Source organism: Motacilla alba, chromosome 6 (assembly GCF_015832195.1).
Source record: "Motacilla alba alba isolate MOTALB_02 chromosome 6, Motacilla_alba_V1.0_pri, whole genome shotgun sequence".
Classification (NCBI taxonomy): domain Eukaryota; kingdom Metazoa; phylum Chordata; class Aves; order Passeriformes; family Motacillidae; genus Motacilla; species Motacilla alba.
In genome coordinates this window covers 33,491,811-33,508,443 of record NC_052021.1, presented here as the reverse complement: position 1 = coordinate 33,508,443, position 16,633 = coordinate 33,491,811, and the positions used below count along the sequence as shown (strand labels likewise).

Genomic DNA, 16,633 nt, shown 5'->3' with positions numbered 1-16,633 from the left:
TGCAGCTAATGGCAAATGATCAGGGAGGATATATTAGCAATATTACTCAGGAGAAAATATCCCATGGAAATTAATTAAATTAAAATACTAGTTTTTTTTAAAAGTCAAAGTTAAAATCTTGGGTTTTTTTGACTCCTGCTTGTTCTTGCAACTGCTCCCTACTTACGGCTGGAACGGGATGAAGTGCTGCTTGTCCTCATCATCAACCTTCCCATTAATGATGTCAGTAACATCCATCACTGCAAAGACAAACCAAGGGCACTGAATGAACTCAGCAACGTGGGAAGAAGGAACCCCCTGGGGAACTGAAGCCACAGTGACTCAGAAGAGGGGTGGAATTATCAACTGTGGAATTTCAGAGCTGTCTATGGAATAACAGGGTGCAAATGGGCTTTGGAATCTCAGCTACACAAACCCTGGTGGGTACAGGATAGAGCAACCAGTCTGATGGTATTTGGAACAACTCTGAGTTTATACAGCCCCACAGCAGCTCCACCACCCAATCTCCATGGAAGAACTGAAGAGGAGATGGAGAGATCACCCCAGAGGTACCTGCCACCCCGAAGGGTCTGCGCAGCCCCGACGTGAGCTTCCTGGTGTTGTTGTCCCGCAGCTCCATCCTGCCCACGCGCACGATCTGACACACAAAACTGATCTTCTCTCTCTTCAGGTCCTTGCTGCCCAGGTCCTACAAACAGCACTGACATCAGGCTGCTTTCTGACAGCTGAATTTCAAGTTCCATTTCAGTAGGCAGAGGCTTTGCTGCTCAGAATTTGCCTTTGCTGTGCAAGCCTCTAACAAAAAGTGCCCTCAGAGCAGAGCAGCTTTTGTAACAGTACTTCCAACATCTCACTGCAGTTCTGTGCAAATGAATTCCTTAGGAGGTCAAACCATTTCTAGTAAGTCAAAAGTTCAAAATTTCAGTTTGGTTTTTGCCAGGTGTTGAGAATATTTAGCAGCCACTTAGGAGAAATGCCTCGTGCAAGCCTCTGGCAGCACAGAATCCTGGAATGGTTTGGGTTGGAGGGGACCCTCACAATCATCTTGTTCCCACCCCAGCAATGAGGAGGGACATTTTCCACTATCCCAGGCTGCTCCAACCTGCCCATGGACACTTCCAGGGATCCAGGAGCAGTCACAGCTGCTCTGGGCACCCTGTGTCAGGGCCTGCCCACCCTCCCAGGGAACAATTCCTTCTCAACATCTCATCCAACCCTGCCCTCTGGCAGTAGGAGCCATTCCCCCTTGTCCTAGAGCTCCTCCCCAGCTCTGTTTCTCCCTGCAGAGGTGCCCCACACTGGTCCCACCCAGCTCATCCCCACCCCAGGGTGGCTGCCAGGCCCTGGCAGGGCACACTCACAGTGAACACGGCCCGCAGGTTGTGCAGTCTGTCAATGTCCTTGGGGAGGCCACAGCTCGACCACCTCACCAGGTAGTTCTCACTGAAAAGAACAATATTTTGAAGACTTGTTGTTTAAATCATAGAGCAACAGAATCAAAGAATGCTTTGGGATGGAAGGGATCACAAAGATCATCTCCTTCCACCCCTGCCACAGGCAAGGACACTTTCCACCATCCCAGGGTGCTCCAAGCCCCTCCAACCTGGCCAGGGATTGGGACAATCCCACAACCTCTCTGGGAAACCCATGCCAGTGCCTCACCACCCTCCCAGGAAAGGATTTCTTCCTAATATCCCGTCTAAATCCACCCTCTTTCAGCTCAAAGGCACTCCCCCATACCCTATCCCTGAATGCCCTTTAACATAAACAGATAAAATCAACTTCAGAATTTACAGGAGACTTCTCAACCCTATTTCCTTATCCTAAGGAAACAAATATTGAGCAGGGACTGGCATTTCCCTTAGTACACACAATTTTTATAAAGAAAGCAGCTCCTCAGCAACTGAGTGTAGGAATTCTGCAGCTCAGCAAGGGCACAGCCCTTGCAGGTGTGTTCACCTCTGAATTTCCATCTGCTCTTGGGGAACCACAAGCACAGCACAGCCCTGAAACGTGCCCCAAGTGAAGGGACTTGTCTCTGCTTTTCACAGAAATTTGACTTTGCTAAGCCCCAAAAGTCCCTCAGTACCATCCCTGAGTGAGCACAGACAAAAATGGCCCTGACCTGATGAATTTGGATTCCAGGGGGTCATACAAAGACATCAGGACTTCAGCATCCTCTCCTATTTTACACACGACGTTTTTTAAATTTACAAATAACGCAAATGAAGGAGTGGCAGCAAACTTGGCTTGTCTGTTGATATCAATATTCTGCTTCTGAGACTGCAATTGAAGAACAAAATAAAGTTTAGCTTAGCCTAACAGACATCCAACTGCTATAAAACTTTCCTAAAACCTTCCAGAAAGAAGAGTTTTCCATTGAGTGTCTGCTCCTGTGATCTTTTTTCTGTTAAGTTTTATGACAGACAGATTTTCTGGATCTGTCTTGAAGTGCTGCACCATAAGGAAAAAGTTAAAATAAAAAAGAAGAGAAAAAGGAGAGAAAAGATGTCTTCACTTATTAAGTAGAGAGAAACAAATGGAGAAAAAATAGAGCCTCAAACATACCTGAAAAAAATCCAGGAACACACAATAAAAAGGAAAAAGAAAAATTCTTCCTTTTAAAAATAATGATTTTGAACTGCAAAGGTACTGACAATTCAAGACTGAGAAGGGCTTTAAATGTGCCCCTTTTATTTCAACAAGTTTTTAGGATTGGCATAAAGAAACCACACAAGAATGAGGATTTTAGTCTTTGTGATTCTCAAATAGAAACTCTGATGACAACCTAACTTACAAACCTCTCACATGCACATCTGATATTAACCTACAAATGCAGCTGATTTATTCATACAGGTCTGAACCATAAATTCTACTAAAGCCTTAAAAGAATGGGAAAAAAAAACAGCCTAAGACAAAACTTCTTACAAAATTTTTGACAGATTAGAGAGAAATTTTAGATAGAAAATTTAGATTTTTTTTTTTAGATAGAAATTTTTGAAGATAATTCTTCATCAACACATCAAATCCCTCATTACCAATGCTAAAAATAACAGTCATCTAATCTAATTAGTTTACATCCTTGTGTTACCCAGGAAAAGCCACAGAGTCTCTCACTTTTTCCTCCTGGAGCCTCTCCTCCACCTGCTTGGAAGCTATTTCATGTGCTCTGAAAAGGCTGATGGTGCTGGTCTGCTCTGGGTCCAAAATGTTGCCATCTTCATCTCTAACCACCAGATCTAAATCCAGAATTCTGAACAAGACAGAAAAGATGTTTGTGAATTGACAGTGCTGAAAGGAATGCCTAAAAAGCACCTGCCGAATGTTCAACTTGCACACCTGACACGTGATGGAAAAGAAATTATCCGAGACGTGATAATGCAATTTAACATGTCAGCAGCATGGGGATCCAAGTCACTTACTGCCACAGCACAGGGAGAGGGGATGGAAATGACACTGCACAACAGCTGGGGAAGCAGCTTCTTAAATAAATTAATTTGCCACAGACTTGGTCTCCTCCTCTGATTTATCCAACAGTCTGAACAACCAAGTCCCACCACACACAGCTCATGTCTCCCACCCCCAATTCATGTTTTACCCACACCCCACAAGATGAGGCAGAAGTTGTTTCCTTTTTTAAGCAGAAGCCAGATCTCTGTCAGCAGGGTGCTAACATCCATAATTACCTTCTGCAGAGAGGAAGCTTCCTGCCATAATCAAATCCAGGCTCAGGATTTCTTACGCTTTTCTCCGCATTTCCCAGCAGTACCAAGAGTTACAAAATCAGGTCCCTTCCCTAAGACTGCCCTTGTCACCTCCACCCCAATAAACGTGTCCCTATTTCCTTTTAACTCCAGGGTCAGCTCTCCCAGTGGAGCTGCTCTAACTTTAGAGTTGAAATGTTTGATCAATGAGCTTAAATCAAATTTGCTGTGTCTGATAAGTCACACAGGGGTTCATGATTTATCTGAAAGTAAATTCCATCTGGGCACAGCCTGCAAGGACTTGGGAACAGGAGCTGTGGCACACAGAGATATTTCCACGGACTTGGAGGATTCCTCCTCGCCCCTGGAAGTGTTAAACCCTTGAGTGGGGTCAACACCCAAACCCTTCCAATTAACTGCACTGCATTAATTGCAGGGGAGACAAAGATCACTCAGGCTGCAGGGTGGAGGCAGCAGATTTTTAAGCTCTGCTCTGGAACTGGACCCAGCCACCACAAAACTCTCCAGCATCCCCAGAACATCTCACTCCCAGATGAATTTTTTGGTGAGAAAATGGTTTCATCATTGAAAGGAAACAGAAAAGCAGCCAAAGTGGTTTTCTTCCTCCCCACTACTGTTCCCTGGACAGCAGCCACAGCAGGAGAAACACCCACAGAGCACTGGAACTGTCAGAGTCCTTCCATGGGAGAAACTGCCTGGGCCAGGGGAAAAGCTCAGAAATTCAGGCAAAGTCTCCTACCCCAGACTACAACACACCAATGTTTGCACAGGCTGTCAAAGGAGTGGAAGCAAACCCTCCTTTGATTCAATTCCTTTGTTTTAGCCTTTAACTTGCAAATGATGCTTGGGAAAGAAATGATTTTTTTTTTCCTATGTGTCCCAGTTACAGATATTTGCAACTGAACAAAAAAGAAAAGCATTTTCACAACAAAATTACCTGACCCAATTTCAGAAAGATATTAAAAATACAGATTCCTAAGGCCATTTTTGCTTCCTCAGTTATTCTGACAATATGCTGCAAAACTCCTGTCTGTATTTACAGAAGGAAAAAAAAAAAAACTTATTTACAAATCAGTGTTTCACAAGTCAGGAAAGGTTAGGACATGATTAGGACAGAAAACATTTAGAATTATTTGGGTTGGGACCTCAAAGGTGACCCAGTATTTATAAAGCAGATAATGAATTCATTCTGTCTGGATCCTGAAATCCCCATTCATGCTCCTTTTAGGCACAAGTGAAGGGTTTAGGGTTTTATTAGGAACATATGTTATCTTTCAGTGGTGAGCATTTACTCAGAAGTTCACATTCACCTCCCTCCTGCACTCCCCAGAGAACTTCTGATCACTTAATTAGTCCATCAGAACATTGCAGACACAAAGCACAGCACAAGATGTTCCACTGGATTTGAAAGCTGAGCATCTGGAGGTTATTCAGAGCAACTTTTACCAACTCCTTGGGCAGATGGTGAAAGCCAGTAGCCAAACAAATCATCCCAACAACATCTGGGTAATCGTCTGCAGAGGTGCCACTGTCCATACCTCAGATTACAAATGATAATTACTGACTGAATGTAGTTAATCATTATTTTTTAATTTCTTTTTTCTTAATCACAGCTTTTGCTGATAAAGTACACCAGCAGAAATACTGCAAGTTCAGCAGTTCTTAAGGAATTAAACAAACATAAATGAAATATGGTGAGATATTTGCATCACAGAGCATTGAAAGACTGAGTTGGTGCAAACTTTTCACTCCCCAGGTGTGCAGGACAACAATCCCACACAATGGGCAGGACTGAAGGGAGCACTACAACATGTTTTGTCTCTCAGTACTCAAAACACTGCTTCCAATGATACAGAGTAAGATTTGATTTCCCTTTTTTGATCAAAATGCAAAATCATAATTGTACAGACAAGTTAAAATCTAAAGCTTGTATTTGCAGAAATTGTCTTTAAACCCAGCCAGCCATCTGGGGAGAAAATACATCTGAATCACTGAAATAGCCAACACATGCAACCTGCACTGCTTTTTGGGGCAATATTTCCTTCCCAACTTCCACTCTCTTGTGCTAAACAGCTCCTTTCTTTTATGAAATCTCCCTGCTCATCTCGTGCTACCAGCTGGATGCTGTGGAAGGAGAGGAACCAAGAGCTAAATGGTGCTTCTGAGCCAAATCCTTCAACATCACATTACAGCTGAGTGACTCGAGGGCACAGGCAGCTGGTGGTGCTCAGAGGGTGACAACTGTCTGTGCCACAGAAGCAAGTGGAGTTTAAAATTCTATTTTTAAGGCAGGCAATACTTGCACTTTGGAATTGGCCTTAAAAAATTACAGCTTCATACCATTGTCAAATTGATGATACCATCAAGACAGAGAGATGGATTCCACTTTACATATTGCAGTTTAAAGATGCTGCCTCAACTTCAATCTTTATCTTGCTGTAACAGAAGTGTGAATACACAAATACTTCATCTACAGCTCCAGGGGGAAAAAAAGAATCCTCCAAGAACTCACTGACAGCTGATGTGTCTTACACAGGGTGATCTGGATTCAGGCAGAAAAACTTAGGAAATGCTGGTCACGAACCTGTTGCCATAATCAATTTTGGCAGTCACTTTCTTCTTCAGCTCCTTGAGCTCATCTTGGGGCAGGGTCCCAGAGAGGATCTGGGATCTCCACTCGATCAGGTCGTAAATCATGTGCCGGACGCTGCGGAACATTTCCCTGTTGTCCTGCTGTTGAGGGGGGAAAAATGGGGGAGACATCAGGTTTGAAGGCTTGGGAATACAGGATAAATTGCAATTATCAATAGGAATTCAAAGGGTAAGTCTACAGCAGCCCTGGAACTGGAGCCTAACTTCCTACAGCACAGAACACTGAATGTTCCAAGTGCTGCACTCCGCTTTAAGGAGCTAAATGGGTGTAAATGCTTGGGTTTATGTTATCTTCAAACTTGGGTCATGCTGTTTTCAGGTATCCAAAGGGAAAATGTCCTTTTATTGATTCCCAGAGTAGCTTTGTTCAGTGACTCTCTGCACTGAGCAGAGCAGGACTGAACATTTCAACAGCAAGAGGCTCAAGTTCTGCAACAGAGGGGAGAATCCTCCCTCCCCCTGGTTAAACCTCCACAACAACACTTCAAAATCCCTCACTGGGCACATCAGTGTCATACAAGTCCACAGGTAACTTTTAAAGGACAGTGAAACACCAGGAAAGACCTAAACTTGATAGGAAGCTAAATAACTCCATTGTTTGTAAAGCCTGGAACTGTGGATATTAAATACTGCCAGCAGCATATACAAACTTTCCTTGGCAACACTCAGCTACACTAGGAATAATTAAATAATTACAACTAAATTCTCCACTTAAAAAAACCAAGGAAAAACTGCAGAAGATGCAGGAAAAGAACATAATGACTCCAAGACTCTGGGAAAAGGATTTCTAACTGTGAAACTTAAAGACTTCAGTCTGTTCAGATTATCCAAAGCTGGCTTGATTATAGTGGGAGAACCTTCACAGAGAGAAAATACCCATTATTAAAAGCTCTTTAATGCAGCAGAGAAAGACACAACAGGCACATATGGCTGGGAGCTAAATACAGACAAACCCAAATGGGGAAGAGGTTCCTGATTTTCGAGGCTGCAGGGAATCATAAAGCAGAGAGATGGAAAACATTGCACATCCTCTGCTCTCTGCAAACAAAACCTGAACATCCATTCAAGATTCAAACACAAATTACAAACTGAATCAAGGCATAAATGTGGCCATTTAATGGGTTTTGATATGCAAGATAGGGACAGCATGGAATATCCCTCAAGCCTGCAGATTGAAACCAGTTACCTCCAGCAAACCAAACCTGCCCTGCCTGCCTGCTCTTGGATTCAAAGTCATTAGCAAAGAACTAAAGTATTGTTTGACATGGAACCATACAATGGAATGGTTTTGGAGGGACCTTAAAGCCAAGCCAGTCCCACCCACAAATTCCACTGTCCCAGGCTGCTCCAAGCCCCAGCCCCACTTCCCACCCTGGAAGTGTCCAAGGCCAGGCTGGATGGGGCTTGGAGCAGCCTGGGATGGTGGAAGGTGTCCCTGCCCGTGGCAGAGGGTGGCACTGGGTGGGATTTAAGGTCCCTCAAAACCCAAACCATGCTGGGATTCCACAGCAGTGCAACCAAGGGCAAAGCTGTTCCCAGTGGCCTCTTGAGCTTCTATTCCTCCTCCTTTATTTCTGTCTTTATTTCCAATCCTTCCCTGCTCCTCACCTCACAAGCTCCCTGCTATTCCCACTCCTTAAAGCTCTCCCTTTACCACATAATCTGTTTCTTTTCATAGAAGATATTATCCTTCATCTTCTATATTGCCACACTACATCACTTCCATTACATCCTTACTCCTAATCTTTATTTTCATGGGTGTGATTAAAAGCCACATTAGTCAGCACAAACGTCTTCATTACACTCGGTGCCTTCATTACACAGCTTGCACTTTTATGATACAAGATTTCAAACATATTTATGGGAAACAGAGACTGCATTAAAGCCTGCTTTAAACAAAGGAATTTCGTGTTCCCATTATCTTGTTACAGTGACCTTGCACAATGAGAGCATCACAAGTGTGGGCCAGGCACCTTAAATCCCACAGCAGGCCTTGCTTTACATCTGAGCTGCGCTTTTAAATAGAAGTTTGAACTCTTGATCTTATTTATCAGAGGTGCACTTTCACCTCTGGTTTTGTATCTTCCCATCTGAGAGACAATCAATAATTATCACTGCAAATTTCTAAGAATACATTCTTATGTGGTTGAAACATTAGCATACCAAAATAAACAAGGATGCAAGTTAAGGTGTCCAAATTCAGGAACAATCAACTTTATATAAAGCAATACTGAGAGGTTAAAGGCCTACACTGATAATTTTACAAAGCTTTCAGTTAACATCCACAAATTCAACACTAAATACTCAATTATTTCATAACAGAATATGACAGCCTTAAGAAATAGCCTGAAGACCATTTCCTTAATAAAGTTACATGTTAAATTACTCCAAATCTGTACATACCTTAAAAATAAAACATAGATTATATGTCATATATACATGTTTTATAAATTCTTTGGTTTTTATTTATTATATGTTCCATGGTTCCATGTTTCCATGTTCTATGTTCTATATATATAACATAACAGAACCTACACAAAAACAGGATTGTAACTGCTCAACAAACTATTGCTAGATCGAGGTAACACTCTAAAGAAAACCCTGATTCTGCACAAGAAAACAAAGAGATTTGAGCAAACAGGCAAGAGATTTGTGCTTTAACAAGCACAAAAAACTCCTGAGATTTGTGCTTTAGCAGAGATGATGCTACACGGATTTTCAGCACTGAAAGTAACCTTAAAAACAACAACAGAAGGGAAAATTCATTAAGAATTCCTTCATAAACAGCAGTTTCTTCCCATTTCTCCTCTATCTTTCCCTTTTCCCATAAAACCCTCCCGGTGTGACGGATTTCCTGAGCTGGCCTCACCACATAGAGCTGTCTCCAGATGATGGACCATTCCCTCAGCGTGGTGGTGACCTCCTGGATCAGGGGCAGCTCGTTGGGGATCACGGTCTCGTGTTGGCTGAAGAGGAAGAGTTTTAAAAAAAGGCTGAATTAAGCAGGAAGTCCAGTGAGAATGAAGAACCACAGAATTATTTAAGTTTAAAAGGAGCTTTAAGGTCATGGAGTGCAACCAGCACCACCACAGTCACCATTAAGCCATGGTCCCAGTGCCACACCAACACAATTCCTCAGCAATTGCAGGAATGGTGACACCACCACAGCACAGAGCAACCTCTTCTCTGGAAATTTTTATGCTGGTATCTAACCTAAATCTCCTGATCTAGAATAATTGCTGAGGAAGAACTGCACATTTCCAAAGGGAACTGAATGGAACTGGGTTGGAATTAGCATCACCCGTCGTAAATTTATAAGCAAAAATAAGATGTTATCAGACATTGAAGCACACCAGTAAAACCACACCACATAGAAGGTATTTGGATGTGCTCAGATTATGGAATCACAGAATGGTTTAGGTTGGAAGGGATCAAAGAGGATCTTGAACTGATGCCTTGTCAAAATTGATCTAGAGCAGAGGCTGGGCAGAGCTACAGAACAAAGCAGGGATTTATTCAAGGATCTCCTCCATGGATCCACCTTGGGCAGCACCAGAGCCCAGCCAGGGCCGCACCCAAGATGAACCCAAATGGTCCCAAAATGCACGAGCGCTCCCGGGGTCTCTCCCTTGGCTCAGCTCTGCTCCATTTGCACCTTGCAGTTCATTGTCCCGTTCCAGCTTTAGCCCAGGCACTCCCACCCTGCTTGTTTTTCTCCCTCCAGCCCACGCTGTTTGTGCTCCTGGGCTGAGCTTTGGATCATTTGTCCTTGGTGCCCAGCTGGAGCAGGAATTGTTTTGTCTCCCTGCTCTGTGCAGAGAGCTCACCATCCCATAATATGAAGCTCAGACCAACACACTAAAGTAGCACAGAATGTGAAAATAAAAAAGCCAAAACTTGAGGCATCATTTTCCCCCTGCCATGGCAGGGACACCTTCCCCTGTCCCAGGTGCTCCCAGCCCCAGTGTCCAGCCTGGCCCTGGACACGCCAGGGATCCAGGGGCAGCCCCAGCTGCTCTGGGCACCCTGTGCCAGGGCCTGCCCACCCTTCCCAATATCCCACCCATCCCTGCCTCCCTTCAGTTTAAGGCCATCCCCTCTCATCCTATCCCTCCACACCTCTGACAATTTTTCCCACCCTCTCCTCATTTGTCTGCTCCCCGGGATATCAATGCACACCTCCACAGCATTCATCACTGACTGATTTATTTTACAGGAAACAACCAAGATAAAAAGCAGATTAGCCCAACCTGCAATGCCACCATACTGCTCTTTAATTGCTCTTCTTTTCAAAATATTGGTCTTGCAATGAAAAATTAAGATTCAATTTCTTACCAGGAAGTTTCTGTATGATTGGTTTTAAAGTGAGGAGCCATGAAGGTAAGAAACACCAGCCAGATCTTTGAATATTGCAGAAGTGGGGCACTTAAAGGCAGTTTTGCAATCAGCAAGGAAGATGTCATTATGCAGCAATCTCATGATTAGTAGTTTGATCATTTACATATTTAACAGAGTATAAAAATAAATCAGGCACAAAGGAATAAAACATTTTAATCCTGTTTCAATCCATTTCATACCTGGGTAACGATTTATTAATTTCACTCCACCTCCTTTTTTCTCTGGATTTGGTTGGGGTTTTTTACTCAACTTTTATATTTGTGTTAGAGACTTCTACCTACATGTCCAGCAAAACTGATTTGATACAAAACCATTTGAAGAGCTGCTGAACAACAAATACAGCTCAAACCACTGCACACACCAGGGAAAGGAACAGGAAAAATACAAAATAACTTCTTAGTGAGGCAGAAAACTACCTGGAAACAAGTGTAAGTTACTTGGAGATGCATTGAAACAATGTGGATAAAGCGGGAAAAAGGAGTTTTGTTCTTTTCAAACCCAACTTACCCTTTGCCTTCAACGATTGCTTCCTTAAGATGGATGTAGGAGGCAGGGAATATGCCCTTGGAGATGGAGGGAGAGGAAAAAAATGTGTTATTTAACCAGCTGCACACAACAGATTGTGTTTATTACCTAAAACATGCCAGAACACTGCTGGGTGTGCAGAGCCATTCACATCCTCGAGCATGAGAAGAGTTGTGTTTGGGACTTTTTTAATATATATTGAATTTTTGCATTGCCTGTCCTTTCAAGATGTTATTGTAACCTTACAGCTTCTCCGAAAAAAATATTCTAAATTAATCAAGATGCCAGAAATAAAACAATATTTTTAAAATAATCCCAGTCAAGCTGATAAAGCAAATTCCACCATCTTGCCCTTCAAGGTAGTTCAGTTTTCTGATCATCTGGAATGCAATAATAGAAATTCTTGGGAGCCACCAGGGGAAATAGTGCATGGGCATGTGAATTTTTACCCCAGTTTAAAAGTATTTAAAAATCACTAAATTTAGTGGCAGTCAGACAACTGCAACAACACATGGAATTAATTTAAGGCAAGAAAAATGTCTAATTGCTTCTCAGACTGTAAAAAGCACATTCATAAAATATGGTTTGTAAGAAATTCAATGTGTTCACACACAAAAAAAAAAAAAGTACAAAAATAGACTAAAAACCCAGGCCTGGTAAGGAAATGGGTGTGATGAACCACCAAACTGTTCTTTTAGACATGGAAGCAACTAAAAATACACCTTTGGAGGCAAGCATGGCATTTGCAGTGTTTCAGTGAAAAAAGCAGCAAACCCTGAAGTTTAATTTTGTTTAATTACTACTATGAAGTAAAAGGCTCAAAAAACAAAACACAATGCTATAACCAGTATTTGTGTGGTTTCCTCTCAGAAAAGCTGCTGTAAATGCAGCCCTTGGTGCACACTGAAATTCCAGTGCAGGAGGAGCCTCCTCCCCTCTCCAAAAGGAACAACTGAAAATTCCAAAGGCCAGGGAGCTGCATTTCAGCAGGAATTCAGAATTTAACAGTGTCAGCCTCTGAACAGGCCAAGGAGAACAGCAAGGTCTGAACTTTTCACTGAGGAAAAGTTTGGTGCAGCAGTTACTGCATACAAAAAAAAAGATGATGCATGTCAAGATTTAGAGACTGATTTACCTTCAAAGTGCAAAAACTGGGATCACAGAAATATAAAACAGCCTGGCTTGGAAGGGACCTTAAATCCCATCCAGTTTCACTCCTGCCATGGGCAGGGACACCTTCCACTGTCCCAGGCTGGCCTTGGGCACTGCCAGAGATCCAGGGGCAGCCACAGCTGCTCTGGGGCTTCTTCTCCACAGAAGCTGGGGCTGCCCCTGGATCCCTGGCAGTGCCCAAGGCCAGGCTGGACAGGGCTTGGAGCACCTGGGACAGCGGGAGGGGTGGCACTGGATGAGCTTTAAGGTCCTTTCCAGATCAAACCAATGGGGGATTCCAGGAACTCCATCCCCACCCTCCCAATTCCTTCCCAATATCTCATCTAAACTTCCCTTCCTTCAGCTTAAAGCCACTCCCCCCCTTGTCCTGTCCCTCCCTTCCTTGTCCCAAGTCTCTCTCCATCTTTCCTGTAGCTCCTTCAGGCACTAGAAGGTCACAACGAGGTCACCTCAAAGTTTCCCTTCTCCAGGCTGAACAATTCCAGCTCTCCCAGCAGAGCTGCTCCATCCTCTGATCATCCTGGTGCCTGCTCTGGACTCTCTCCAGCAGCTCCATGTCTTCCCTTTGGACCTCAGAGCTGGATATGCCACTCATCTTTTAGGCCTTGCTAAAATCAGCTTTTATTAACTTGAAAAATTCCCACTGACAAGAGGCTGAGGACACAGAGCAGCAGGGATCAGCACACACCTGGGATCCAGCTCCATCAAACCCACACACCCCGGGCCAAAACCCATCTTACTGCAAGAGAAAAATGAGGACCACACTCTGGCAACACTCACTTTCTTGGATTTCTTCCGTAGTGTATAACCCCTGTACCAACCTAGGAGAGAAAAAAGGGGAAAAGGATTAAAAAGTTCATTGTGGCACCTCCCAGCTGCTCCTCCCAGCTCAGCAGCCTCCTAAGGTGGTTTCTGATCATGCTTCAGCCCTGCACATCCCACCTGAATTTCAATTTTCCATAGGCTTAAAAAAGATCCTGGATAAAACAAGTCATCCTGGAAGGTGTAAAATCAGAGTGATAATGGAGAGAAGTACAAGACAGAGATGGTGGTTCTCATGATGTGTTTAATTGCTGTGCATTTAATTTTAATTACTAATTCACCAATACAAACAAAACCAACTTAAGAGCATCAATTTGACAAAAATTTACTGATAGGCTACTTCCATTTCAAAACCTACTTCAATTCCACAAATCCAAGACTTCAGCTGTTAGCCATCTCACCAGGAAACAGGAATACTTGGGAATTTAGGGGTCGCTAATTACAAAATACAAAAGCAAGGAGCCCTTTTGGAAAAGTCAGCCTGGATGCAACCTCCACCCCTCCAGCCTGGCAAAGAAGGGTTTGTACAGCACAGCATCCCTGTTGAGGGGAGGATGGGGAGATCACAAAGCAGATCTGGAATTAAAACTGCAGTCCCAGTCCTGAGAACAGGGAGAAACTTCCAGGAAAGCAACACATGCTGATAAATTCATTATGCACAATGTGCAGCCAGAAATCCAAATTAAAGGCTGAAGCACAGGGGATTTTTCAGTCTGCTCTCCTGCAGCACAAGCCCGAGGGATTCACCACCTCCTCCCTGCAGCACTCAGGGCTGGGTCAGTGCCACCTCAAAAATCTCTAATTTGTAACCACCACACTTCACCTCCCCACAGAGGCTGCCACAGCCTCACATCCCCCACTCCCACTGCCTCCCGAGGAACACCAAACTGCTGCTGAAAGCAGCACCCCCAGCCGTGGCCAGGTGCAAAGGAGGCAAAGCACTTCTGCCTGTGGTCCCTCTGCTGCCTAAACCTGTGCACAGATTCCAATCCTAGTAAAAAACTGAATTCCCACGGTTTTAGAGGAATAAAGCAACATTTTGAAGTCCTGGAGTTTAAACTGCTGAACATCAGAACTCTGATCAGATGCACTGCACAAACTGGAGAACAAACAATCATTATTTCTTCTCCCAGCCCACGTCCTGTGCTGCCTCAGGACATCCTGTGGAATAAAAGCCCTGTGGCAAAGACAGCTCCATGGATGAACCTCTGCTCCCTGAAGCTTTGCAGCCAGAGCTGCCAGGATGATGGAGAAGAGAGCAGCCAAAACCTGCCTTGGAGAACTGGCTGCACTGCTGCTCCTGGCAGAGCTGCTGGTGTGGCCAGGCAGGTGCCACCAGGTGCTGGCTGCCCAGGGTGCCCATGCAGCTCCCACTGGGGCAGCTGGGGACACGCCATGAAGGGGCTCAGATGGGAGCACGGTCACTTAAAGGGTGAAGCCATCTCTAAAAAACTCCCCAAAAACATGGGAAAGATGGGAGGGCTCACCTGGAGAGGAGAAGGGTCCAGGGAGAGCTCAGAGCTCACCATGGATGCGAGACTGAGCCCTTCCAACTCCTCATCTCTCTTCTGCAGAGACCCCAACTGAGCAAGGATTTCCCATGAGTTTATCTTGGCAACGCACATTCAGAGGGGAAAAAACCCCAAAAAACAAACTTCTACCACTTCAAAGCCTTCAGAGCCTTTCAGGGCCTAAAGGGGCTCCAGGAGAGCTGGAGAGGGACTGGGGACAAGGCATGGAGGGACAGGACACAGGAAATGGCTTCCACTGCCAGAGGGCAGGGCTGGATGGGATGTTGGGAATTAGGAATTCCTGGCTGGGATGGAATTCCCAGAGCAGCTGTGGCTGCCCCTGGATCCCTGGCAGTGCCCAAGGCCAGGCTGAACAGGGCTGGGAGCAGCCTGGGACAGTGGAAGGTGTCCCTGCCATGGCAGGGGTGGCACTGGATGGGATTTAAGGTCCTTTCCAGCCCAAATTATTGGGGGATTCCAAGAACTCCTTCCCTGGGAAGGAGGTGATGCCCTGGCACAGGCTGTGGGCTCCTCATCCCTGGACCTGCTCAAGACCAGACCTTGCCCTTAAGAAATCTGGCACCGAACAGCTGGAGATGAGCATCCAAAGAAATACTCAGCTAAGAAGACACCAATGGAATATTTGTCTGTCAAAGCTGCAAAAGACACTCAAGAATTTGCTGTGGTTACCCTCAAACAGTGCATCCATTTTGATGCAGCTCCACTGCATTCACAAACAAACAAAAAACTGCAACAAAAACTAAACTTTCCCATAATATCAAGAATAACTCCTGTGAAAATCCCTGTCTGGGAAGCCTAACTCCCTTCTGACAGCAGCACTAGAAATTAATTGATGCTCCAACAGTTAATCTTGGTCTTGAGGTTGATTTTCTGCTGCATTTCCCAGCAATTCCCCTTAATCAGCCACATTTATTGATCATATGGTTCCATTTGCCCCTTCCATCAAATAATGTCAAGAAACAGAATGAAGACATTAAAGATGTGGAAAGCACTAATCCAGAACATGGCAAACACTTGAGTTTTAGGATATCTGCTACAAAATGCAACCCTCCTCTCCTGCAGAGCAGGATATTTGGGAATTCCTATGGCTTTCCTGTTTGGCTTTTCCTCTAAGGCTCAGATTAGAAAGACAGAGAAAGTTTTCTAACTGAAAAATAAACTAAAATACTTACTAAAAGAAAAAAAAATATTTTCAATATTAATTAGTCTAGAGAGTAGCTTCATCTTCCTTTTACCATGAACTCATCCCATGTGCTCCAAGCCCCGAGAGGGTGAAGGTTTTCCTCTATTTCCAGCCCAGGGGAAAGTGGCTCATGCCCACTGTCCCATTTATTTGGGAACAGTCAGCATTTATCAGGGATTCAGCATCTGATAGGATTTCAGCATTTAATAGGGTTTCATATTCCCTGCTCAATTTCTCCCACATCCATTAAATAATAACCCTATTTTTATATAGAAGTACAAAGCTGTGCAATATTTCAATCACTCCATTTGCATTTAAAATCTTTGCATTATGAGGGGTTTATTAAAGCATGCAACATCAGATAGGGGAAAGATTACTTTTCTCAGAGTCAAACTTGGCATTGCAGCAGAAAAATGAGCACCAAGAAAAGGCCAGCCCAGGAATAATGAGAAAATTCCAAAATCCCACTTCAAGTGATGATCAACTCTTGTTGAAATGGCATTGTTTGTTTCAGTAAATATAATGTTATAAAAAATCCAATTAAATCCATTAACTAAAATAAATTTATCACCCAAATCCATGTCCAGAGAAGCAAATTAAATCAATATATTAAAGTAAATCCT

The 16,633-nt window shown here is 43.9% G+C and overlaps 1 protein-coding gene across 1 annotated transcript in view; it reads right to left on the bottom strand.

Moving 5' to 3' along the window:
• Positions 1-16,633, bottom strand: part of DOCK1 (dedicator of cytokinesis 1) — a 273,464-nt gene that overhangs the window by 232,673 nt on the left and 24,158 nt on the right. Inside the window, exons 3-11 of the mRNA XM_038141075.1 lie at positions 13,254-13,294; positions 11,283-11,338; positions 9,247-9,343; positions 6,310-6,458; positions 3,118-3,253; positions 2,126-2,283; positions 1,362-1,443; positions 553-688; positions 167-239 (exon numbers count right to left, since the gene is read on the bottom strand). Of these exons, the coding sequence (XP_037997003.1) occupies positions 167-239; positions 553-688; positions 1,362-1,443; positions 2,126-2,283; positions 3,118-3,253; positions 6,310-6,458; positions 9,247-9,343; positions 11,283-11,338; positions 13,254-13,294 (928 nt within the window). The remainder of the gene's footprint in view (positions 1-166; positions 240-552; positions 689-1,361; positions 1,444-2,125; positions 2,284-3,117; positions 3,254-6,309; positions 6,459-9,246; positions 9,344-11,282; positions 11,339-13,253; positions 13,295-16,633) is intronic.